The 25,914-nt window shown below is 38.3% G+C and overlaps 3 protein-coding genes across 6 annotated transcripts in view; 2 read left to right on the top strand and 1 right to left on the bottom strand.

The window, feature by feature from the left end:
• Positions 1–674: 674 nt before the first annotated feature.
• LOC105273792 (endothelial zinc finger protein induced by tumor necrosis factor alpha) lies at positions 675–2,142 on the top strand. Its single transcript, XM_011316423.1, has 3 exons — positions 675–793; positions 863–1,058; positions 1,121–2,142. Exons 2-3 carry the CDS (start codon positions 909–911, stop codon positions 2,033–2,035), a joined length of 1,065 nt encoding a protein of 354 aa, XP_011314725.1. The 5' UTR covers positions 675–793; positions 863–908; the 3' UTR covers positions 2,036–2,142.
• Positions 2,143–2,374: 232 nt separating this feature from the next.
• Positions 2,375–6,170, top strand: LOC105273793 (UNC93-like protein). Its single transcript, XM_011316425.1, has 7 exons — positions 2,375–2,648; positions 3,067–3,306; positions 3,461–3,747; positions 4,061–4,289; positions 4,361–4,520; positions 4,749–5,016; positions 5,603–6,170. The coding sequence occupies exons 2-7, from the start codon at positions 3,068–3,070 to the stop codon at positions 5,869–5,871; spliced, it is 1,452 nt and encodes a 483-aa protein (XP_011314727.1). The 5' UTR covers positions 2,375–2,648; position 3,067; the 3' UTR covers positions 5,872–6,170.
• Positions 6,171–6,246: 76 nt separating this feature from the next.
• Positions 6,247–25,914, bottom strand: part of pdm3 (pou domain motif 3) — an 82,338-nt gene continuing 62,670 nt past the window's right edge. Inside the window, exons 3-13 of one of the 4 annotated variants that reach the window (XM_011316426.1) lie at positions 14,792–14,957; positions 14,578–14,733; positions 14,300–14,491; positions 12,933–13,091; positions 12,596–12,858; positions 12,215–12,431; positions 11,557–11,737; positions 11,003–11,056; positions 10,020–10,103; positions 8,233–8,384; positions 6,247–8,145 (exon numbers count right to left, since the gene is read on the bottom strand). In XM_011316426.1, the coding sequence (XP_011314728.1) occupies positions 8,021–8,145; positions 8,233–8,384; positions 10,020–10,103; positions 11,003–11,056; positions 11,557–11,737; positions 12,215–12,431; positions 12,596–12,858; positions 12,933–13,091; positions 14,300–14,491; positions 14,578–14,733; positions 14,792–14,957 (1,749 nt within the window). In that variant the 3' untranslated portion in view covers positions 6,247–8,020. The remainder of the gene's footprint in view (positions 8,146–8,232; positions 8,385–10,019; positions 10,104–11,002; positions 11,057–11,556; positions 11,738–12,214; positions 12,432–12,595; positions 12,859–12,932; positions 13,092–14,299; positions 14,492–14,577; positions 14,734–14,791; positions 14,958–25,914) is intronic. The other 3 variants (XM_011316427.1, XM_011316428.1, XM_011316429.1) reach the window with 3 other exon arrangements.

The raw sequence follows: 25,914 nt of genomic DNA, 5'->3' as shown, positions 1-25,914 counted from the left end.
ATTCCTGATTCTTGATATTTTCAATGCTTACATTACAAACAATTTTCAATTATTCAATTAACTCTCCAATAAAATAAAAAAAATTAAAATAAAAAATAATAAATTACTGGCCCGTGAACACAATTTTTACATTTTTCGCGAGTGTTCCCGGAAAGATTCGATGCACTCGCATTTTTATAAATTGAAAATTTTTTTTTTAATAATTATTGAATTTTTTGACAAAAATAGAACCGTTGAAAAAAAAACGTTCCGAGGGACCAGTAAATCCCGACGTTTCAGTTGATTCGCAATCGTTTGAGTATATATTCACGAGACATTTTTTCCGCAATTTGTTAAACAATTTTTCGAATTTACAAAAGTGAATTCATTTTGTTCATTCCGTTCATCGATGGTTTCTTTATCATACCCCCACTCCGCTCGATATGGGATGTTTTCTTTCGTCACGATTTCCTCGAATTATCGACACTCGCGTTTGCTGGTCTTTCCGAATTATCGACACTCTCCGGCTCGCGCTCTGCCTTATCTATACCCACGCCCTCCGAAAATTACCGACACTCTTGCCCTCGCGACCTGTTTGATTCACAAGCCTCGCCATTGGCGTTAGCAATCTCCCCTATAATCTTTCATAGCGGTGGCGCGTGAACTAATCAATGGAATCAGCTGTTTAGGCGGCCGCCATGACATGGGGTTGTCTTTAAATCAAGACAAGACAAGACAAGACAAGACAAGAAAAAAATAATATAAAATAGGATGCTAGTAATATCTCAGATTACTGGGACCACAGTAAAGACTGGTAATTATTTTTGCGATAATATATGAACATTAAGGCCTTGTAATTAATATTGATTACTTTATTACACAGAACTGCTTACGAACAGCTAGCAGAGATTGTATAAATAAAAAGAATTATGGAGCAATTCCATGATATAAATAATGCCTGCAGAGCGTGTTTAAGTGTGGGTAAAGCGAATGAACCAATTTTTCGAGGTGAAAATGAAGGAATAAAGGAGGGAGCAATTGAATATTGGAGGATATTGAAGATCCATGGAGGCATTGAGGTCAGTGAATGAAAAAAATGGTGATAAAACATTTACTGATTTCTGTTATTTCTGATATCCAGGTGTCTGAAACCGATGGATTTCCTCAAAGAATTTGTTCCAAGTGCCTTCTGAAACTACACGTAGCTCATAGTCTGTGGGAACAGTGTCAGAAGGCTGATCAGAAGCTCAGGGAATACCTTAGTAGCTCTCTGAATAAAAAAGTACACGCTGAATCTCCTCTCTGCACTGATAAGCAACCGAAGTCTTTCACAGCAGAAGCACCCGAAAATTCTTCTATTAAACTTGGAAATATTCCTCCATCTGCGGAGCCTTCCGCGAAAAAATCTCCACATGTATCTAAAAAACCTCAGTATGTCTCTCCCTCTCCTGTTTCAGAACCTCTGGAACCTCTCCAGCCCTCTCCACGAAAACAGCACAAGTGCTCGGACTGTAGCAAAATATTTCCCACGGAATTGAAACTCCAGAGGCACCAGAGGACCCACGAGGAGAAGAATGTCCCTAAGAAGTCTGATTTCAAGAGATTCCTCTGTCACATCTGCAGCAAGACATTCAGGCAGAAGACAGGGCTAACGTTCCATATGAGAACACACACTGGGGACAAGCCCTACGTCTGCAATTTCTGCAATCGAGGATTCGCGTCCAGGTCCAACTGCATTAACCATGAGAGAACCCACACGGGCGTGAGGCCCTTCGTGTGTCATTTCTGTTCTGCTGCATTCGCTAAGTCCTGCACTCTTAAAGCGCACATCACGACGCACACTGGTGAAGCTAATTACCACTGTAAAACCTGTGGCAAGAGCTTCAAGAGACTCAAGTACCTCAAAGAGCACCGGTTCACTCATACTGGAGAAAAACCGTATGTTTGTAAAACCTGTGGAACCGGGTACAGTCACTCTGGGAGTCTCTTTGTTCATGAGAAAAAATGCAAGATTCAAGTCCGAAATTATCACTGTGAGGGGGAGGGCCCCTGGTAAGATCCCAGGAAATGAAATATGAGATTGTTAGATTATTGAAGAATTATTGAAGATAATGTATTAAACGCTTGAAGTTTCTGTGATAAACAGCTTCCGAGGAGACAGGCGGAATGTTTGTTTAAATTGTTACAATTTTTTTTTAACCCGTGTACCCTTTTTTTCCAGGATTGACATTCTCTTTGTATTAATTCAAATTTTTATATTGGATATTTACGATTTTTTAATCCTCACTCCATGATCCATGTGTTATCAGGATTATCGATCGCATATCTAAATCTCAACGGTGGGGAAATTCGAACGTACATAGGATTTAGGTACACACCTCAGTTACGTTTTTTCTCTTTCACGTGTACCATATCCACTCCAGCCATACATATATCTCGCAATATTCAAAATACTCGGGAAGGATGTACTTGTGAATTTCCCAATGGTGTTTTTACTCATATCAGTGTGATATATTTTTTATAAATAAATGCAGACGTATGAGTAAACGGCAATACGCTCAGCAGTAATTTGAATTTTTGATACTTGGATGTCAATTGTAATTGAATTAAACGTCGCAACGCAATTACTGCAAATTTTCTCGGAACTTTATTCCTCATCAAATTAAAGAGTAAGTAATAGAATGCAAACTGATCTACTATTCATGAATAGCTTCGGAAAATTGATTTCGAAGATATGACCGAAATTTGGTATTAAATATGAATTCGGTTTGTTTATCTATATATATAGGTGGTACTGAATTCCACATGAACTAGTGTGAAAGGCATTGCATATGATAGATTCCCAAGGTCACATATTGCTGAATTGCCCCTTCTATAAAAGTTGCACTACCGGTCGCGTTGATCTGACCACAAATGCAGATGCAGTGTGTGAAGTTGTCTATGAGATTTTCTTGGAAAATCGCTTTCAGCTTCTGCACACTAGTCTAAAGAGCAGATTTTTACGAATTTTATTTTTACATTTTACATGATAGCGTAGTTAACAAATAGTTAACCACCACAGGTAATATTTTTCATGTTCTTTGACAGAATGACGACTATCACCGTATCCGATCCACGAAGAGTCTTCCAAAAATCTGAAAGATGGAGAATACTTAAGAACATATTGATAATTGGTATTGCATTTATGATCCACTTCACAGCATTCATGGGGGCCAGTAATCTTCAGAGTTCCATTAATGCCGATGACTCCCTCGGAACATCTACCCTAGCTGCTATCTACGGAAGTCTTATTTTTAGTAATGTCTTTTTACCTGTTTTGATCATAAGGTAATTGCATTACTATTCCTCGTATATCGTTTTTACTTTTTTATTCCATCTTTATTGGAAAGATGCATTAATGTTCTACTGTCATCTGCAAATCACTGATTGCATAGAAATGCAAAAGACGCATTGATGATGTTTCTTCTTGTTGCATTTTCAGTTGGTTGGGGTGTAAATGGACAATAGCACTTTCATTTATAGCGTACATGCCCTTTATGGCGGCTCAATTCTATCCACGATTTTACACTATGATTCCGGCAGGATTAGCTGTGGGTTTGGGTGGCGGTCCTCTTTGGTGTGCCAAATGCACATATTTGACTGTTGTTAGTGAGGCTTATGCAACAATATCTGAACTAGGTGCAGATGTCATTGTCACGAGGTTCTTCGGATTATTTTTCATGTTCTATCAGATGGCACAGGTCTGGGGTAATCTCATCTCCTCTGCAGGTGATTATGTGATTATCAGGAGGTACTAGAATTCATTATTTTTGATACGACGCATAGGAAACGGGATAATCGCTATTTTCTTTTATCTCAGTTCCTATCCACTCCACAGCCCCCCAAAATTGATACTTTAAAAATAAAAAAAAATTTTTTTTAGAAAAATCAAAGTCACGTTTGGAGCGCTGTGAGGGGCATTCAATGGAGATAGATTGATTATTGAAAAATTTTAGAAAAAAATGTTTCGAAAAAATTGTCGATGTGAATATATTATTATTCAATAACTGGAGCACTTGACTTGATAAAAATTATGTTTTAGTTTTGTCTTACGGAATGGAAACGAATTCAGAGGAGAGCAACATTGTCGCTCTCAATAGCACGATAGTCTCCGAAACCTGCGGTGCAAATTTTTGCAATAGCAAAGCAATAGATAACCCGAATTTGGCGGTACCGCCCGTCGAAAAAATCCATTTATTATCAGGAATTTATCTCGGCTGTATGATTCTAGCATCTGTGATTGTCGCTTTTGGAGTCGATTCTCTGTCGAGGTAAATACATTTTTTGTTTGACTTTTGCCGGAATTTTGAAAGACTGATTAATTATATTTCTACGATTCCAGATATGACAGGGGGAGAAGAGGATCTGCAACTGGTCAATCGGGATTTAAATTGTTGGCTGTTACTTTAAAATTATTGCGCGAAAGACGTCAACTGCTAATACTACCCATTACCATGTTTATTGGTGCAGAACAAGCCTTTCTATTTGCCGATTATAATGCTGTGAGTTTTTCTGTACAAAATGCATATCTTAAAGCATATAATTATGCAATTAGCGCAAGTGCGCGCTACGCCCGCGGTAGTCGTGTTTAATCTGTTTGATCTTCGAGAAAACTTGACTAACTTTATGGGCATGTCATTGATCAATGAAAAATATGCCTTGATCGTGAAATCGCTTTGAATTTCGATACTAACGGCATTAATTAGTGTACATAATTATTTATTTTCTAGTCATTCGTATCCTGTGCCTGGGGGATTAGTAACATCGGTTACGTTATGATTTGCTACGGTGTAGCCAATGCAATAGCAGCTCTAGCCACTGGTTCAGTAGTTAAATTAACCGGAAGAATACCTGTTGTTATTTTCGCATTTATTCTGCATTTAGCTATTATCATAGCTCTTTTATTTTGGAGACCAACTCCTGAACAGGGGATTATATTCTTCCTTATGTCCGGTCTCTGGGGTGTTTGCGATGCAATCTGGCTAGTGCAAGTTAATGGTATGTGAATATTTTTTAATCTCTTCATTATGTGCATTGAATATTCCCATTTGCATGATTGATGGTTGAGAGGAAAATTGGATTTTGAAAAAAAAAACTCAATTAGTCACTCTCAACCTTACGGCTGCCGTCAAATTGCCGATCGAGTTCTCTGCAACTGATAATTTATCTATGATTGATATTGATTCTACCAGCTCGTGGTAATTTGCTGGGTTAATTATCAACTGCCAAAGGTGCGCGGTTGCACATGTTTACGGATAATTTGCGCTTTACCGGTGAAAGTCAATCGTAATATAATTGAATTGAGGGGTCACCTTATTTTTCCGCCATTTTAATTGGTAGAAAGGCCGCCCATAAAATGGCGATATACACCGGGTAACTCCTCACATCTTCTGTTATCCTGTTATAAAAATGCCATTTGAATCAAATTTTAACGAAATGCGCTTCGGATTTTTGTTCAATTTTCTTCAAGTTTTAACAGGGTGACAGAAGAATTCAAGAGGTGTTTAGACTGATTGAAATTGAAAGGAATAAAAAACTCCTTGGTCTTTGAATATAGGAGGATGTTTGTTGGATTTTATTACAGCTCTGAGCGGAATTCTGTTTCCCGGAATGGAGGAAGCTGCCTATTCAAATTTTCGATTGTGGGAAGCAACAGGTTCTGTCGTAGCCTACGCCTACAGCCCCTACCTCTGTACAAGTACAAAACTCTATATTCTCTTGATAATTTTTGCTGCAGGTATAATTGGATATGCAATAATCGAAATGACAGGTGCAATAAAAAAAGTCACCCTAATTGATCCGAAAACCGATTTCGAACTCGTAGGGAATAGTGATCATACTATGAAGGAATAGCGTCTAATATTTTCAACCGTCAATGATTCCAGTTTTTTTTTCAGGTTGAAAATAATTGAGTAAATAATTGAGCGAAATTTCTTAATGGACTGTATTCATTGTTTATTCCAACAGTTTATTCATTTCTTTCAGATTGCTAGGTATTTACAACGATTGAATAGATAATTTCAATTTTTTTTTGAAAATTTTTACGAATTATTAGCCGGTGTTACTGTCACTTCTCTACGAAACGATGACAACATGAAATTATGAAAAATTATAAAAAGATGACAATCATTGAATAAAATTTGACAAATTTAGTTTGTTTTCTTTCTTTTTAATACTCGTGTTAATATCCTTATAATAATAGCTACAAGATATTAATTTTCAGTTTTCCGAAGAAAATACACATGTTTCTTCATTCTACATTTTTTTTTGTTGCCTTGCAATTTTTCCACTCCCTCACATTTTTTTCATAACAAAATTTAATAACCGGAATATCTTTGTACAAACTTTTTTTTCTCTCAATTTTCGCCGCTTCTTTATGAAAAAGATAAGATACTCCATTTTTATTTTTTTCAGCCGAGACTATAATTTTGAATTTCGGAATTCATCAACTCTCCATCCATTTGTGTTTCCACCATTTTATAATACAACTACGGTAATCAAAACTCATCTCTCTTTCATTTTGCTTTCTAAATATGAATCTTAAATACCTGCACATGCGTTCTTAATTCCTCATATTAATCATATTTTATGGTACTTTAATATTTCCATGTCTTGTGTTGTTCTCCTAGCTATTTGATAGCTATAATATAGACTTTATATTTATATTTCATATTTATATATTTATATATTAAAGGTACTTTAATATTACAATGCCTACTATTTTAATTATTCCATAATGTATGTACAAAAATCTCCATATTCTCAATAATAAAGAAAATGTTTATGATTAAAATTAAAGTGGGATCTATTTTGTTCGGCATCATTACATTAATTAACACGTAGCACAATTGTAGGAGTACCATATTTGTTTTTATCAGACTGTGTTCTATATCATGTAGATATCATCTTGTCCTTCTTTCATACTGAGTAAAAACAATATACTTAAATCCGCCAAAAAGAACAAAAACGCGTCAGCATAAAACATTCCAAATTCAGACTTGAATTTTCACAATTTAACCAACCAAAAAAAAAAAGAGGAAAAAGAAAAATGTGAAATGAAACAATGTGATGAAACAAATAAAATTATAATCGTATACTTTGAATTATGGCAGAGTATTGCGGACTAGCATCGCAGAAATATGAATAGTATTACTTAAAATTGTCTTTGTTTTTTTTTTTTGTTCTTAAAATGACAAACTTGTTCAGACCGTGCATTAAAGGAAATAATTACTATAATAAGTAGTTATTACTTTCACAGAAGTTATTGCGCTTTATCTTAACTATAGTTCTGCATTCTCCTTTAATCAATTCAGAATACTTAAATATCTTTTTTGTTATGTTGGCGTAATTCTAGAGAGTCTTTGAGCCTGGCGACACGACGGTCAATCGGACGAACAAATTAGCCGGACGTAAACATTGTTGGTTTAATTGAATAGCTGGATTATTTCATCATTGAATTAGTGTATTTTGTTCTGACAATGTTCATTATTCTGTCTGTTTTTTAATGTCAATTATGATCATTAATGTTCACTGTCGATTAACAGTTCGAGGAACAAATCGAGGAAACATCAACGATTATCATCCGCTGCCCTCCGCATTATTATTCACCTGTTTACTACGTCTATCATATGAATCACAAGTCTTTAAGACAGTAAACAATAATTATTTACACATAATACACGCCGTATACGTTACAATCACAATTCTCGTAGAATTTTATTATTACATTTTTTTTTTTCAATGGTTCTCTCGGGGTTTTCCGTCAGGCAATCTCAGAATGTAAAGAAGTGATGGAATTGTTCCGACACATAATGTCAGTTATTTTTAATGACACAGCCTCGATTTGCAGAAATATCAATGGTTATTGGTGTGGGTATGAATTTCCAAAACTGCTTCATGCTATATCCTCTCTAATTATCGAGAACGTGATGTCTATTTGAAAAATAATTCCAGTCTAGATGAGGAGTTTATGTTTGAATCTCATTTGATGATCGGAATGAATTCAGCCCACTGTTTTCGACATCATTCGGACTGTGTTCTTCAGGGCTTGTCGCTTATTGCAGAACCAGATTCTTATGACTTCTCTCTCATATCCGAGCTGCTGTGCTAACGACGTTATCTCATTACCTGAAATCAAGTCATGCAATTATTCCAGTAATTATCGCAATTACATTAGAAATTGTACTCTTCACTCATTATCATGTCAATACTCACCCGTAGGATGCGTATTCTTATCAAAATGTGAGTTCAGAAGTTCCAAAGCCTGGGGTGTAAAAGATGTGCGTCGTTTTCGTTTTTTACTCGGTTCAACGCCAATGAAGTCCGTCAGGTTATTGGCCCCGGTTTTGTACCTGTAATCAAACACACTACTCTCACTCAAATTCTGGCTCTTTCTTCTGCGATTGTTTGACTTACAGTCAATATAATTGATTCAATATAAATATTTCTATGTAACATAAAAATTCATTTGTCGTACTATTCTTTGGAGTACTTGAGGTAATCACTAATGAAGAATTTCGATATTATTCATTGATAAAAAAGCAATCCCACAATTAATCCTCATGATTTATTAGATCGGCATGACGAACAAATAAAGAAATAATAAAGCAGCGTGACTGGAAATGCAAGAGGTACGAATATGCGGCATCGCAGCTGTACATAGAGAGGAGTGGAGGGTCGAGGGAGGAAGAATGGACTTGTGAGAATGTACGGTATTGGGAATATACCAACACCACCAGCGCAATACCTTGAAGCTGAACACGAAAACCTCCAACACCTCTCTTGAACCCAAAGCCTCCCCTCTCCCCCCCTCGTCCCTGCTTTTGTAGCAATATCCACGGTTAAAAGCCATAACCAACCCTGGGATCGTGATCACCCCATAATGATTCTCGTCTTTTTATTTCTCCAACTCTCCCAGTGTCTTCACTCGTTTTTTTTTCCTCTCTTCTAGCTAATTTCTTTCTTACGCTAATTAACATTCCGCGGATTCATTTGGCGCGAATACGCAATTAATCAGGTAAATTCAATTAGTGAATTACCAATTAGCACGCACGTGGTCGTACGCAGAAAATGTTATAGGGTTATTTGCGGATGTGTTTGGTAGGTGGAAATGAGAGGGAGAGAGGCTGGGAGATCCTGTTGCATGACTGCGTGGACTAATCGTTTGACCTCAAAATTAGCGGTAAAGTACGGGATTATGGATTATGTCGAACGGTAATTAATATCGATTATTTGTTTATTTTTATCAGCACTAGTTTTACGGAATTTCAAAATTGAGATAATTTTGATAAAGATAAGCGCATGGATGGTTCATATCTCGTTTATTTTAACGGAGAGAAAAATACAGGAAGAAGTACGTAAATAGGCACGTAATGGTGACGAACGTAATCGTTCTAATTCCAACGGCATTGAATTTCTAAGACGATTCACTAGATAAATGGGTGACTAAAGTACTGACACTTATTTCAAACCCCTTCGTAATGAAATTATCACTTTATTTTGCAAATCGTTGGCCGTTCTCCATTCCCCCACTACGTTATACAAATTTGGGCTACAGGTATTCAAAAATGCTTTCATCACTATCTGATATTTTCTATTAATTATTTATTGTTACATTCTATTGGGGTACAATAATTTTTGCTCCACGTGGTTTAATATTACCGATAGCGCTCGAATATGGTTAGAGTTCTCTAGGTGCAGTGAAAACTAGCACCGTAATGGCAGTAATTATATCCCCGGAGATGGAAAATTAACGCTGTTGCTGAAATTTAAAGCACTTATGGGTATTTTATACCCCGGCATAATGAAATTATCTCACAACTTGGAATATCATAGCAAATTGACCATAATTAGAATTTATACAATGGAAATAATATTGTTGTGATATCCATTTGTACCGAAAGTGACATGAAATTCAAGTTTTTTCGACAGTGCTACCACGTACTTTTTCCAGTATTTTTCTCCTCGTGTGATAATTGAAAAGAATGATTTATCTGACTCACCTCTCTTCAGCCTCTTTCATCCACCTCGCAAGAACTGGCTTGATTTTCTGTGCACTCTTTGGGGTGATATCCAGCTTTTCAAACCTGAACCAAAAGCCAATATTACATTTCATCGTTCATTTAACAAAAGACCCATCAACGTTCATTCGATTATCCAACTTAAACATAATTAATGAGAAAATCTGAAACGTTGAATTGGGACAGCATTGATTTTCCATCGTGTGCCAAGAATGAATTCAAGGCCATCGACTAACAAAGGAGCACTAACGAGCATGCATTTTTCAGTATGGGTGTAAAACGAGAAGTATAACAGGACATTGACAATGCGTGCATGCGTGTAGGTTTTTTTTTTCATTTTTCTTCTTGGTGATGCCGTGTATGATGTTGCCAACAATATAAAACTTCACTTTAAATAAAAATATTACCGGTGAACACCGAGTTCGAGACAAAATATCTGTGAGAAATGATCTTTCAATTATTCATTGAATTATTCAATAGATTTGACAATTGTGTCGGACCACGAGTTGGCGACACCATGCCCAAGCTTGCCAATGCCCTGGCTCGATGATAAATATATAATATATATGAATAACAAGATAGTAGAGAGAATAGTGATAGATAATATAGAATTAATGTAATACCAAAAATAGAATGGCTGTTTTTAATGAAAACCCAGGACTTGTTAATTTTATTATCGAAAAAGTGCTCCTTCTTCGAGTATCAAATATTTTTAACCTCGAAGTTTTGTTCAGAAATAAAGAAGGAAACTGTACTGCAGCTATACCCAAATCATTTCCCTCACTTAATGCAAGATTAGTTGAAAGTCTAAAAATTATGTATCATGTATAATTTGTACTGGGAATGTTAATGATCTGGATATAACTGCAGAATTCGACTGAATAAAATCGATTTAACAAAAACCTCGATTTTTTATCCCTTTAAAAACTGGTAGGTAAATTAAGTAGCATGAGGGGTGAACGTACATAGCTTGCTGCTGAGAGGCAATCTGCGAGGCGTACATCTGGGTAGCCAGGGCACTGGGGAACAATCACCAATGCTTAAGTTAGTCGAATTATCAACGAATAATAATACTAATTGCTTGTCGCTATTGCGATAACCAATGTTGCCAGAGTAGGAATTGATTTTTTACCAGAATTCTCAATGAATAATGAAGAAAAAAAAAATGTTCATCAAATATTGCGCAAATACTCAATAAAATTTGCGCTATTGCAACTCCTCTATGCAATTTAATTTAATCAAACCCTGCTTTGGCGTACAATGGCGTTAATATATTAATCCTGAACTTTGATTCCTATTCCCGATGTTCATTTGGTTTTTTTTTTTTCAGTTAACTTTTCAGTTGATTATTCGCTTCATTAGTATCTTCGTCATGACTAATTTCAATTTCCATGCCATTTCCAGTGACCTGGCACACTAAACTCTGATATTTATACGAGAATTCTACTTTTATCACAAGATATCATAATTATAGTTGTTTGAATTATGGAAAAATAGGTGATCATTGCTGTGGTTTTACCTGCATATAGCACTTTGACTGTAAGCCGGTCCCTCGGTGATGCTGAGTGATTGGCCGACTTGGGTTTGCGTCAGGCCGAGGGATAATCGTCGGATTTTGAAGGCTTTTGCGAATTCTTTAATCTCGTCGAGGTTGATACCATCTACAACATTATTCGTAGCTTCGTTGATTGTCGGTTGATCTACGAAGTGAAAAAAAAAAGTTTCATTCAGGACTAATCGATTAACCGGTAATCGTTAATTCGAGCGCATGTTTTTCATAAAACATGAAAAAAATTGAGGGATCTGGCGATTTATTAATAGCATTAACCGATGCTCACGTTTGTTCAATCATTCAATTTCCATTACAATATCCATCGGCATTGTTATAAAATCAGAAAACTTGCATTGCTCACGATTTCCCTCGTAAATCTGTCAATTTAGTATGTGTTCCGTACAGAGGTATCACGCAATCGTTACTCCACCGCGAGTCCAATTGCAATAAACAACACCTCGAGTTACGGTAATGTCCTTACGTACCGCGAATGGATGTTGCGATGAAGGCAAATTCAATTATTCTTGGGAGGAAATCTTTTCGAAATACATCACCGCAAATGATTCACAGGTAAATAATAGTTGTGAACTACATTTAAAACGTTCTCTAAGATTGATTGAATTACTTGGAGAATCGCTGAGTAGATCGTCATCGTCATCCTTCGGACTGTGCATACTACTTGGTGAGGCCTTGACTCCCGTACTTCCTGGTCCGTGTGTCGTAGTAATCGTAATCTCTCCATTACTAGCAGCCAGTCTATTGAGAGCAGAGGCCGCCGAAACAGCAGGACCATTGAGAGGTGACGAAGCTTCCGGCCGTTCTCTGTGATGTTTCTCTGAAGACTGAAGAGAGGATAATTGATACGGGGTATGGTAAAAATTTCGGAAAATGTGGTTAAATTTTGGAAAGATGAAGATGAGAATTGCAGGGGAATGACAGGAAATGTGAGATTTGATGGTGGTAATTCGCGACGGTGCATCGACATATTGTGACATTTTGATCGTACCTGGTAGTGGTTAAGGTGGGAGGTATGCCGATGATGGCTATGTTGTTGCTGTTGCGGTGAGGTGGTGAGAAGTGGTTGTTGCGATGCCTGAGCTGCTTGGACCGCTTGGGCAGCTTGAGCCTGGGCTGCCTGTGCGGCTTGAAGAAGCTGTTGTGGTTGCATGGCATTCAGTAGCTGCTGACTTGCAGAACTGTTACTCAATAGGTGTGGGAGAGCCGCGGGATTCAAAGCCAATCCCGTTGCCAAATTCTGACTCGTTGGCACTGAAAAGCCCATGGGAAAATTCATCATATGCTCATCACTTCTTACACCAGTAATAATCGTTAAAATAATTCACCATTGGTCGATGTATTCATCATAGTTTGAGGTTGCGCAATTGACTGTAGATTAGCTAATGTCGTTGATACAACTTGTCCATTACTCAGCGCCAAATTGACCATTTGATTATTCGTCACGTGACTAACTGGAATGGTGAGTATCGTTTGCGTTGCAATACCTAAACAACATAAAGTAAAACGACATTAATCACAACCCAAACCAACAAATTAATACGATGACACGGGCCTCAGAGGATTTCTATTAAATGTTATATCGTACTACTTCAGCGTACGAAATCCGAGTAAGGGTTTTGAAGCTGTTGGAGTCTCATAGAGGGATTATTAAGCAACCCATAGGGCAGGTTACTCGTGCAGAGGCCAGTGTAGTTGGCAAACTATTATCGTCATCTTGGGTGTATATGAGGAAGTGCCGAGTGAGAAGGTGAACAAGGAGGACGAGGGGGTGGCAACACTAGCCCTACCAAGTACTGATGGAGGGAGAAGGGGAAGTAGATGGCCCAGCCGTTACAGAGAGAAGGACTGAGCTGCCTAATCATACTTAGAATAGTTTCGGGATTACCTCCAGTTTCACTAATCTGATTACCCCCCTACATGCCGCTTAATATGATTACTGATCTTGAGTATCCCTGTGTATCTATCTATAATAGCACGAGCAAATCCCCATCCAAATTGTCAGAATCGAGGAAAGACTGACGGATCTGTGGACACTCATTCGTCTGTCCGGATTATCTCATTCACCCTGCATTAACCCCATTGGTGAGTCATTAAAATGATTCATCGGCTGAATGTGTACTAATGAATTTTAATGATTTCATGCTGTAATCGTTTTAAATTTTTTGGCTCATGCCGTGTCGAAAGGCTGGGCATAGCAATTGGAAGGATTGGTCAAGGACGTTGAGAGAGGAATGAGGAGGGAAAGGGGATTCCTACAAGGTAGAACATAGAATGGGAGGGAAGGTATCGCTGAGGGTTTTGGGGGAGAGGTAAGAGTGTAGTAGTGAGACGTTAATTATACATTGAAATTAGTTGCAGAGTTTGCCCTCCGTTTTGCCTTAGCAGGTCGGGGAGGCGGAGAAGCTCCTAAGTATGGAGGATGGAAACTCCGGTCCAAGCTGGCCGGTGATAGTGGTATTATATCGAATGCGAACTCAATTGTATAATGTTGCGTAATAATCGATTGTAAGAGCTATTATTAGGGAGCACCAGAATACGAGATTATAATTTTTTTTTTTTTCATCTGTGCAGATTGGTTTATTTGACTTGGCTTGATTATGAATTACTCAGTTGGTGTATTTATTGGGCACTCTGGGTTATTGTTACGATTGTTTTTCCAGCTATTATTGGAGATTATTGTGGAACAACTCACCTTGAGACGTTGGGATTAATAATTGAGCACCTTGAATTCCTTGGACCAATTGACCCGATGTGAGGATGAACTGGGGCATCGCTACAGGCTGAGGTTGCGAAAGTAGCTGTGGTAGTGTTGCCATTGGAGCTGAACTTGGGGGTAAGAGATGAGAGCCGGCTGTTGTACTAGAGGGAGTTGATACTGTACCAGCTGGGGAATAATGAGTAATTGAATTCTCCTGAAATGTTCAGTGATTTCTCCTTCGGTTGAAATAGAAGTTTAGGAAGGACTTTTACCTGCACTGACTGTTAGATTCAGGGGTGTGTTAATCAGCTGATTGCTGGTTAAACCTGCTGACATGCCTTGAAGACCTGCTGCCAGTGATGCGACTTGTGGGAGATTTTGAAGATTCGCTAGATTTTGAAGATTTTGCAGCGTCACCATTCCTGCCACTGAGTTTCAAAACATTTTAAAATCACTAAAGCTGAGAGACTCGTTAGATTTACTTACTGGTCCCATTGAGATGTGCCTCAGCACTGTGTTTCCCATGTGACATATTGTCCGGTGATGCACTCCTCCGTCTTCTCGAATTCTTCATGTTCTCTATCAACATCTGATGCTCATGGAACACTCCTGACGCTGGCTCTGGACTGCCAGCACTACTTCGGTCACTCTCCTGAAATAACGATGAAAATTAATAGGATTAAATATTCAACCAATAGATTCAGGACGATCAAGCATTAATTTCATAATAATTAATGGATTCTCCGATACCGCGAAACGGAGGAAGAGAGATATAAATTTTCTTAAGATTCCGCTCTCCCACTGTCTGTTGCAATCCACAAGATTGTTCTAATTGTTCTAATTATAATAAATCGATGATGGAAAGTGGCAACTCACGAGGTTGTTTCAGGTGATAATTATATGAAGGGTAGTGAGGGTGATAAATTTACAAGGTGTTCACATAAATTCATGGAAATTCTCCCGAAATAACTCAATTTCAGTCTTTCCCCGTTCAAAGAGGTTTCAACAATATCCGAGGTACGCAACAAAATTTTCCGATGGGAAATGTGATTACGCGAAATTCGATGGAACGGTTTTTTTTATTTATTTATTTTTTCAAACAACAGATAGAATACCTGTATCATCACGGGAGATGGAGGAGGCGAGTGGTTACGTTCTTATCGAGGTGCACGGCAGTGGCTAAACGTCCGGGCTTTGTTAACAGTGACGCTCGATCGGATGAAAAAAACGATAAAACCCGGTCAATGGCTAACAAACGAAAATCGCCTCCACAGAATGCAACCGGTTCAATTTTTTCCGCGTAAATTCGTAAACGATGTCCGGCGATATAGCGTACTGCATATTAAATGCCCGGACCAAGGGGATTAGCTTACAAACGTACGGGAGTTTTTTTTATGGTTTTTTTTCCTCGGTTTGTCTTTCAGAGATCGAACAATTGGAGAATGCAGCGAGTACAATAACATTTCGGTGAATATTTCTCTTGTAAATGCCAACTGTCGTTTATAATTCCTGAGTTATCAAGTAGATATTTTATTTATTAAGTTCCAATTGTTTCTCCTTCTTTCTACAATAATTTCTCAACCGTACATGAATTTGGCTAATGGTTGGAATCACATTCAAATTTCGCGCGCTGTGTGCGCTACCGGTCTCGTTCAATTAAAACCATCTTGATTCCATTGGGTGATTTCAATGCGTGTGTTCCAGGTGTGTCATCATTCCAGTTTAGACTGACGAGCCTCGAGTGTGAAATTAAACAAAATATTGAATTCTGATTAAATAAAATTCTCGAATGCCCCGAAAAATAATGGCTCCCTTCCACATTGAGACCCAGAATTCCCGCAAGTCTGTAACCATAAATGCAATCGTCGATCGTTCCCGTTCGAATAAAAAATGACTGCCAGTCGCATATACCACGGGTCATCTCACTAATGTGAAAAACGAAATCCAATGCCGATTGGTGGTGAAAAAAAAATGCCCGACTCTTTCCCCATCCACCGGGAAATGACCGAGAATCCATCGGAGAGGGAGGAATATGTGGGAGGAAAGTGGGATAACGCAGCGACAAAAGGGGTTGAAAAAAAAGGGGTGGCTGGGAGAGAGGCCGATGCCGTTGGAAATGTAACAATAAACATTACTTATCGGCCCAGGGCCTTTAACAATGCTCGACGTGGCCTGAGGGGTGGGAGGGTGCTACCCCCCATAAAAACTCGTAGCTACTTCATTGTTGTTGTTTTTTTCCATCCACCCGATTTTTACCCCCCGTCTCACCCCCTCTTTCCATATTTTTTTTGCAATAAAGTAATTTAACCGTTTGAGTTATGGGTAATTCTCATGGCGCAGTCGCGCCTCGTACCTCCGACCCATTGATTAGTATTAATGACTTAGCTGCACTCATTTTACCCGAATAAAAGTAATTGGATTTGGTTTTCCAAACTCTATCTCACTCTGTTCAACGCATTGACTCTGGCACTTTTTTATCCCGCCCTCCTCCACCCCATCGACTCCCTCACTGTAAAAATTTCTCGTTCCCATGGAAAAATACATTAATATCTGTTTGGCCCCTAATAAACGATACTCGTGCGTATCTCAGACTAATGGCTGTATTCCTAAATCTGATAATTTGTGATTTTTAGTGCTGTTTTTTTTTTCCCCATTGGTTAACGTGGGAGTACATTGAACTCCTCTCCCACTGGATTTTACACCGGATGAATGGAGCAAATGAGGTAATTTTCGGCATCAATGAAAAGCCGATAAAATATAAAATCAGAACAGCAAATATTTAAATTGAAATTGGCAATTTAAGTGGCGAACAAATTGTCTAATAATTCTCATTGAAGCAGAAGGTGAAGCCTCAGGAGATGATACGAATGTCGGAAGGTGGTGGTAAATGGGTGAGACTGGAGTCAAGAGATCGGTGGGGTGTGAGGAGGGGAAGGCGGGGGTTGCAATTATCACGTGGTCATTGCAAACCGGTGTTATCGGTAGTGGAGAGAGCCGGGGAGACCCTAATGCCGAGGCCGCTTTGTCTGTAAGTGTAATTAGTCGAGGAAAGAGGGCAGCGATGGCTGAGAGGGCAGAAGGGAGGAAAGGGTGAAACGGGTGGCAACGCGGGGGGAGGATCAACGGGGGAGAACACGTCCAGAGGAGGGGGTCAAGAGGGATAACCAAGGTAGCTCATCCTGATCCCACCCATCCTCTGGTATAGTACCATTGCTCTCTTGCCACCCCATTTCTCCACCTTTCTCATCCCACACCCTCTCTATCACCCCAGTGCCCACCTTATTTATATGTAAATGAGCTTCATTTCGCGATATTAATGTTCCACCCTAGAGTAGAGCAACTTTGAAAGGGTGTACTGGACTGCACGTGGGAGGAAAGGCTCTCGGTCATGTGTTTACAACCACTTCTAGTTGGAGTTCATTTATCTGCGGATAAAGTGTGGGAGAAAATGATCCAGTGAATTTCAAGGATGTCGTTGAGTGTCATTCAACTTCTGGAAATAATTGCAATGACTGAGTCAATGGTTATTTGAAGGAAAATTCTCATTGTTCTTTAATGAAATTGAAAAGTATTATGACTCTTTGATCAATGTTCCCTAGTGTATGATTTACTTTTGGATAATTAATGATATTGAGGTACTAATGCACGAATGAGACTATTGTTTTCGGTAAATGAACATAGTGTGCATTTTGGTTGAGGGAAAATCACCGCATTTGATTTCAATCGCACGGTAAACATTATAATTAGATTGGAAATCATTGATCGTCATTCACAGTTATTGCTATCAACACGGAGAGAAGTATTAAAAAAAAATTACGTGTCTCTCCCGTAATTCCCCCGCAAAATACAGCTGGAGGAAATTTTACGGAACTGTCACGGAATTTTTCAGCAGTGTTCCGCAATTTTTACTAAATATTTTCCTCCGTGCATGATTTATAAAAAATTGTTCTCCAATATTGATCAGATAAAATCTGTAACAATATTTTTATATATCTACATTCCATTATCTATTGTTTTGTAATTAAAAAAATATATAATTGACACATAAAAAAATATGTTTATAGTAGTGAATATGATTATTTATTCTTTTGTAAATGAAGAATAATATTAATTCTGTTCACCCGCTGGAGAAGCCCATCAAACAGGCGACCCTCTCGCGTGCGCACCAACTGACAACCCCCTCAAGCAACTAATTAACGGACAATGCCCGTTTAAGAAAACACGATCGAATATTCGTAATGGGGTACAAGTACTAAACCATACATATGTATAACAAAACCTTCAGTCCAGGGTTAGGATAGTCTTTGACTACCAAAGCCAAGTATACACTACAGATAATGACCGATTTATCGCAAACGACTAGAGCGTGGCAGCGGGTAGACAGACCCCCATCAAGACCCCTCTTCCTCTGGAACTTGGTAAATTAACAACAGACAAGCCACTTGAAACATTACCGAGCTTTTCTAGCCAGCCGAGATGGTCTCACCAAAGAGAAGAGAAAAACGAAGGGCTTCAGTTTGAGTTCACTCGTTACTGTACTCAACATAAATTAGACCCGATAGAAAGGGTAGATTGCTGAATGCTAAACTATATAAACTGGGGACTTGTGTATGAGGCGATATTTATGTGCATTGGTTTTACTCTCTCACTCTATCATGGTTTAATGCAACGCCTCGTGAATCATCCTCTTACCGATACTTAGAGGGATACCGAATAGTGTGATGTGAAGCTCTTAAGTAGCATTACGTTTAATTGTATATGGGAAAATTGATGTGTTTGAGGAGGTAATTAATTGCTTACATAAGCTTACGAATTTCTAAACTATTTTTTCGGTAGTTCCCTTTTTTTTATATTTTTATTTACTTCCTCTAAATTTTGTACATCATTCCCGGCATTCCAAAAATAGATTCGCAGAAATAAAAAAATATAGAGTGCACACAGAGTACTTGTTTACAACCAAATACGCTTGTTTTTATAAAATAATAAATAATTGAGATTCCCAAATATGTTTCTAAATTGACTGCACCCCCAGGCATATTCCAACGAATCCTAATTTTAAATTGGCATTCTCGCGAACGAGTGAATTTTCAATTGGCCTCCAAAATTTCAATTAGTTCTTTTAAACAAATTTATTCAATTCAATATTTAGCACTGACAGTCCCACAAGTGTTTATGTCTATTCATGAATTTCATTTGATACTTGGAAAACCATTTTTTTCTCACTGGATATCGAGTTGACTTTGGAAATTCTAGATTCCTTACACTATAATTCCGTACATGCAGAGTTAAATCCATAATGCTCCCTCCCCCCTGTTTAGGATGAGACTTCTTGAAAGGGTGAAAGGGGTGGATCGAAGGGTGAGGGGAGGGCGAGAGAAGGGGGGCGGCAGGGGGGGGGGTGAAACAAGGAATGAGACAGAGGAGATAAAAGTGGTTTGAGGATTGAGGCAAATGGTGTGGGTTGGAGCTGGAGTCCACGGCCAATGTATGAATATACATGACCTTACCGCCCAACCCTTACACCACAACGGAGCTCTGCTTACATTATTGTATATCTAATTCGAGGGATGGTTCTCAAATTTACGTTTCACCGAAATACATTTGGATTTTGGGATTTGATATGCCAACTCTTGGTTATCGAAACTATTTGACAACCACTGGGTGACTGTACGGACATTATGCAAGCAGTCTACATATTATACATTCGGACTGGGATTCAATTAAGTTTGGTTAGACCATGGGCTCCACCTCTCTATCTATGGCTTTCCAACACCAACACCATCAAAACTGGTGGAGATGTTACAAATCATATATCCAGTGTGCTATGTAATATTACTTGTCCAGAGGTAGTGAACTTTGTCAGTATAAAGTGAGTTGGGAAAAAGAACACGATAGCTGTTACTTCGATGGAACAAAAATGGTATTTACCGAGAAATGATATTCGATGCTCATTGAAATGATGATGCAATTGGTATCTGGGGCTAATGTTTGAGTTCGGGCTTATATAAATTGATATAAATTGATGGATGCACGAATCTTCCGATTTTTTAATTATTCAGTCTCCCTCTGTCTCATTTAATTCACAAATAAAAAATTCGTTCTCATATCGCACCGTAATGACAGTAAATATCCCGCATTCTCGCGCTTAATTCAATTCAATTACGCTGCAGTTGAATAATTCGATTAATTAAAAATATCGGAATGATGGTCTCCACCTATTTCGTTACTATTTCATTTTTCATTTCCTCACTATTTAACCAATACGAAATAAACGAGAGGGATAATTATCAGTACTTGAGAATTTCCTGGCACAGAGTGAGGGGTTGGCTCTCGCCATGGGGATTAGCCTGACAGCTTGAAACATAGATCCACTCGATACAGGATTGCGTCATTTGTGATTACTTAATTATGAGTATGGATTCAATGGTACGAGTAACGCATCAGAAAATCCTCGAGAGCTGTAAATTACTTGTGTACTGAGACGGTGGAAACTTGTGTTATAAATATGAGACGCCCAGTTATGTAAAATCCTCAAGTCGAAACTCATACGAATATCAATTATTCATTATTGATCTCAATATTAATTAGTGACGAACCGATAGTTTTAGTCGGCCACCAAAACGCTCCCTCCTTCATCTTTCGCCTGAGGTAAGGGAGAGAAAAAAAAACACCTCTACAGCATTATAATCGTTGGGGTATCGCGACGATAATAACGAACGCGTTAATTAAACCATCTGATTTATGCGCCTTTCATATTGTAATTGCCCGCCGAACTCTGGAGTATGGAGCCAATGGAGGAAAGCCACCAGAGAGGCGACCCGCAGAAGTGAGACGTAGAACGAGGGAAAAGTGAGAAGGTAAAAGTGGGTACGTTAAGTACACCCATTTGTGGGTTGTCGGTTTTTTTTTCTCAGTCCTTGGTATATCTGTGTGTAAGTGGTAATGAAAAGAAATCTAGGTGCGAGATAATGCGAATCGATTGATGGAAATTTAATTGAAATCGGACGATTTTAATTTACCCAGGAGCTGTTTAACCTCAGACCCAATTTCCATCTACTCAATCAAACCGTGAGAAAGTTAACTTTTGTATAATTAACTGGAAAAGATTGATTGACTTGAGTTTAATATTCATGGAGAAAAGTGTATAATCCCAATTAGAGATGATTTTCCATAGTTTCTTGGTGGTAGTTATGGAATTCCATCACTGCATTGTGGCAGCGATGGAGAATAAAAATATCACCAGAATTTTCAAGATGCTTCAATTGAAATAATAATTTTATGACGGTGTGTGGGGCTTACAAGAAAGACCGGAGTGCTGTGGCCACAGGCGATATTCAGTTGACTCACTACTGGTAATGTCTTTTTAGAAACGTTAATTAAGCGGCATTCATTTAACACAAAGGTTTCTAATTACAACATGGTAGTGAACCGGTATAGAGACACTCTGTGGACACTTTTGCTCACTGTCGTCACTTCCAACAATCTGCTGATGACGTTACACCGGTGAATCTTCTTTTCCCCGACTTGCCAGCTTCAAACGTATGACAATTGAATTATTCCCAGAACCTTTTCCCAAATTCGGGTCAACTCATTGGTGATCTGGTCTAAATGTTATTCAATAATAATATTAGCCCTCAAAATATTTGAAAAAAATATTACATGTCGAGATAATATTAAAAATGATGTGTGTATTCTTGAAATATTTTTAGTTGTAATATTTGAATGCAATAATGTTTGAGGTTGCAGTGTTCAGGCAGTTTGTTTTTATTTTTTTAGGATTAATCGATTATTCCGGGAGATAAGTGGCGATTGGTGGAATGATTTGGTGAAATTCAAGTTGACGGGGGAGTGAAAATAGTAAGAAAGGAGCATTTGACTCACGAGTATGGCATTTTGAAACATTATACAGATATTATGCAGATTTTACAGTATACTCATTCCTATTCTCTTTTCATCATTGTTTCTCTTTCCATTTCATCCTCGCATTTTCGCTTTACGAGTCCACCCTCAACATCACCTTTTCCCTCCTTCTACCCATCCACATTTTGCTCACCCATTCCCCAGCTACTATCACGCTTCGAGCAAGAGAGAGTCTGCGTGTGAATTATTTACTTATTTACGGCTCGTAAACACGAACTTACGACGTCAACTTTGCGCCGTTCATCCGAAACGAAAGCTGTCCACTGTAACTTTTATTTATCTATTTATTTATCTTTTTTTCAGGTTGTTGGTCGACTTTTTTTTTTATCCCGGTGTTTCATTTGATGGAGTGGTTAAAACTCAGCGACGCAGAATGAGAGAATACAAGTGACGGTAATTTATCATATGACAAGATAATTCAAATTTTTTTTTCGGTTTTAATTAGTTTTGGAATTAAAGTAGTTAAGCGCACAGTGGATTGTTCGAGTTTTTCAAATACATATTTTTTCTCAACGAGAGGGAGAGAGAGTTGTATGAATTATCGAGCAATTTATCATCGAATGCCAGAAGCTTGAGACGATATGAAAATTTATAAAATTTTGCGAATTAGCGAGCAGTTGAGAAGATGCAGAAACGCGAGTGGTGAATAGATTTTGCGCGTTTTCAAATGACAGAGATATGCATCAACTTAACGTTATCCATAAGAAGCTGTTAATCTTGAGTAATAAAGTGTATTTTCATTATAATACCGCATGAATATGCAACGACGATAATGGCCTTAATATCCCAGCATGCATCTTCCTGTGCTTTACGGGTGCTGAGCCTCTTCTCTTCCCTGAATTTGAGACGACCTTCCAACAGTAGATTTTCCCCCGTAACACTGCACGCCATTTCATCCATAACCCTATCTCCTCAGCCACTATTTCCCAGCTCGGTTCTTCCTTCTTCTCCATGAAAGTACTCCTAGCGAATCAGGCATATCATTATAACGATCGTTGAAGGATATGACCCAGCACTGCAAGACGATACCATTATAACCCATTCAACAGCAGTCATAACGATCTCTATTTTTTTTTTTGTTTTCTGATACTCCGAGGAAGGGCATTCGGTGCATTAACATTTTTATTATTTTCCTCCCCACAAATTACAGATATTTTCCGTAATAAATTATAATCTATTGCAGTTATTTATTTATAGCCCGGAGAATAAGGAAATAAATGTCTCCGTAAGAACAGAGGAAAAAGTTACGGTAACTTGGATTCACCATAGGTTGCGGGGAATCCCACGACCAATCAAGCTGGCAACGTAAATTGCGCTAATACCATGAGACACGAGTGGGTATAGTATACCCCGGGAAAGTTGGTAATATTGGTCTGCGATGAGGTGTTCGATCCATTAATGCAAAAGCAGTTGGGTGTTGGTGAAGAGGATCGAGAGGGGTAGGACATAGGTGTGGACCCCGTTTCGTGGCCTTAATGCGACTTAATGTAGGCAGTGGCCGAAGGAATAATAGTGCAACCGGCCTACCCAACATTCATTTATCTTAGTTTATTGCCAGCTGCGAGGGAAACAAACACCGTTGGAATACGCAACGACGCGCCATTAACCTCTCGGTCGCGTTGCCAACCTGAGCTTAACCGTGTGTCCATCTCTCTTTACTGAGCGAGAAATGAGCTCATGCAAGCTCAGTAACGACAATGAGATACCCGAAACCATGGAGAGAATTGCCAGCTACTGTTGAAGCTTTATGCTGCTGTTTCACTTCTCGTATGTTCGATTATTATTGGCACGTATACTTCATTCCGGGGATTCAAATTATTGTGATGTTAATTCTATTTGAATTTTCCCCCCCACAACCTCACTCAATATTCATTCCATTTTCAAGACGACAATTATGACAATCTTGTAATAAATTCAAGAAATTTTTATACTCGCGCAGGCGAGTGAATAATAGTCATGTGTAATTGTATTATCATAATAATTTTATTACCAACGGTTTGTAATCATAATGTCGAATAAATCGCATCGCAGCACGGATCCAGTGCATTTTATTTTCATATACTTAGCGATTATATTATACTTGAATATAAGCGTTTGTGGGGGTGAGGGGGATGAAAATGCTTCTGGCATGGGATATAATGGGCGGATTGCACACGAATGTAATGAGATTTTACAGTGCAGTTCACATAAAGCATTGGAAACAACGAAAAAGGGTTTTGTTTGGGGTGGAGGTTGGCGAAGGGTAGATGAGGAGGTGGAGGGGTGCTCGACGATAAAAAACGCCTGCGCCTAAACGCATTACTTTTGTACCCCCTCCAGTCCCTCCCTCCTAGCCCCTGTTCATTCTCATACCAGGGAAAACTGGCCATTTTAAACCCCCCACGGCCATGATAATCGTGCTTTCCACCCACTATGACTGCCAACTCTGTGTAATATTTTGAACCCTATTAGAGCGAGACTAATTCGATGGTCATCAACCATCGGAATATTCCACCCCCTCGTGGTTATTGAATTTTTCTATTTGCATCCGTTTATAATTGATTTTTCCGATGACGAAAATTGGAGATGGCCCAACGAATCTCATCCGCGGGTTCCTACGAATTTAATTTTTTGTTTGAAAAAAAAAAGATTAAATGCAACATAATAATTCAAGTTGGTAAAAAGTTGTGATAAAAAATGGGAATCAAAAGGAAAAAGGGCACAAAGCGTAAATTCGCGGGGATCATTCTCCTCCTCCTTTTGTTTCAGTTGGAAAATAATAAAGAATATAATGCATAATAAAACATAAAGCGAGTCATTGTGTCTATATTATTACAAGATTCACTCATGTGCATCGCGAAATGACTACTGAAGCTGATCAAAGCCCTTTCTGTATTCCAAATAAATCCAGCATGCAAGCAAAAGTACTAGCATGAAATAAAACGAATGAAAAAAATCCGAGGCTTAGGGGTTACTTTTTTATTTCCCTCCCTGATGATACTGTCAACAGGTTCTGAAAACCAATAGAGTCATCGACAAATTTGTGAAATGCACCAGGTACTTCTCCATCCCTCGACAATTATTGTCCTCTCCCGTTCGTATATAATGATCAAAAAATTATAAACAAAAGATATCACGGATGGCGAGTCTTTTTCGTGGGTCAACGAGGCAAGCAGAAGCTTTTGCGGAAAGCTTTGACGTAGAATATATACGCCACGTCGGCTACCATTGGCTCATCTCTCTCATCCAACCCCCTACCATCACTGGTCAGCCAAACCTACAATACACTCTCTATATTTAAAAATCGGCCCACTCTCCTGGAAACTTGGTACAAAGAGGAGGGCCAGCCGTTACATCGAGTTTATTAAAATCCAGAGAGAGTTTTGCATGGTCCGACCCGTTTGGCTACACCCTATATATCATCTAAATATACGATAAATATACATTTCAGTTGTGGATTTACCCCTTGAAGAGTTTTTCTCCATGTTTTCTCATTTTTTAAGATTTTTATATATTTCTAAGAAATGATTCATTCAATTGACGTGAAAAAATATAGCGTTGGGAAGTTTCATTTATTATTCAATATGCCATGAGGTTTTATCATCGTCAAAAAATTCTTATATTTTCCTAATTGTTTTCAGTAAACTTCCTGCCAACTGCGGAATATATTTATATTTAATAATTACACAGAAGAATAGATTTGATTTTTT

Source organism: Fopius arisanus, unplaced genomic scaffold (genome assembly GCF_000806365.1).
Source record: "Fopius arisanus strain USDA-PBARC FA_bdor unplaced genomic scaffold, ASM80636v1 scaffold00007, whole genome shotgun sequence".
NCBI classification, from domain to species: Eukaryota; Metazoa; Arthropoda; class Insecta; order Hymenoptera; family Braconidae; genus Fopius; species Fopius arisanus.
Note: the sequence above shows the minus strand (reverse complement) of the source record. Positions and strands in the feature narration are given on the sequence as shown.

Bases quoted from the DNA above. Each gene is read 5' to 3' on its own strand.
- LOC105273793 (XM_011316425.1), top strand. From the start codon at position 3,068: ATGACGACTATCACCGTATCCGATCCACGAAGAGTCTTCCAAAAATCT. The intron at 3,307-3,460 runs GTAATTGCATTA...TTGCATTTTCAG, and splicing joins TTACCTGTTTTGATCATAAG to TTGGTTGGGGTGTAAATGGA. The intron at 3,748-4,060 runs GTGATTATGTGA...ATTATGTTTTAG, and splicing joins TAATCTCATCTCCTCTGCAG to TTTTGTCTTACGGAATGGAA.
- LOC105273792 (XM_011316423.1), top strand. From the start codon at position 909: ATGGAGCAATTCCATGATATAAATAATGCCTGCAGAGCGTGTTTAAGT. The intron at 1,059-1,120 runs GTCAGTGAATGA...TCTGATATCCAG, and splicing joins AGATCCATGGAGGCATTGAG to GTGTCTGAAACCGATGGATT.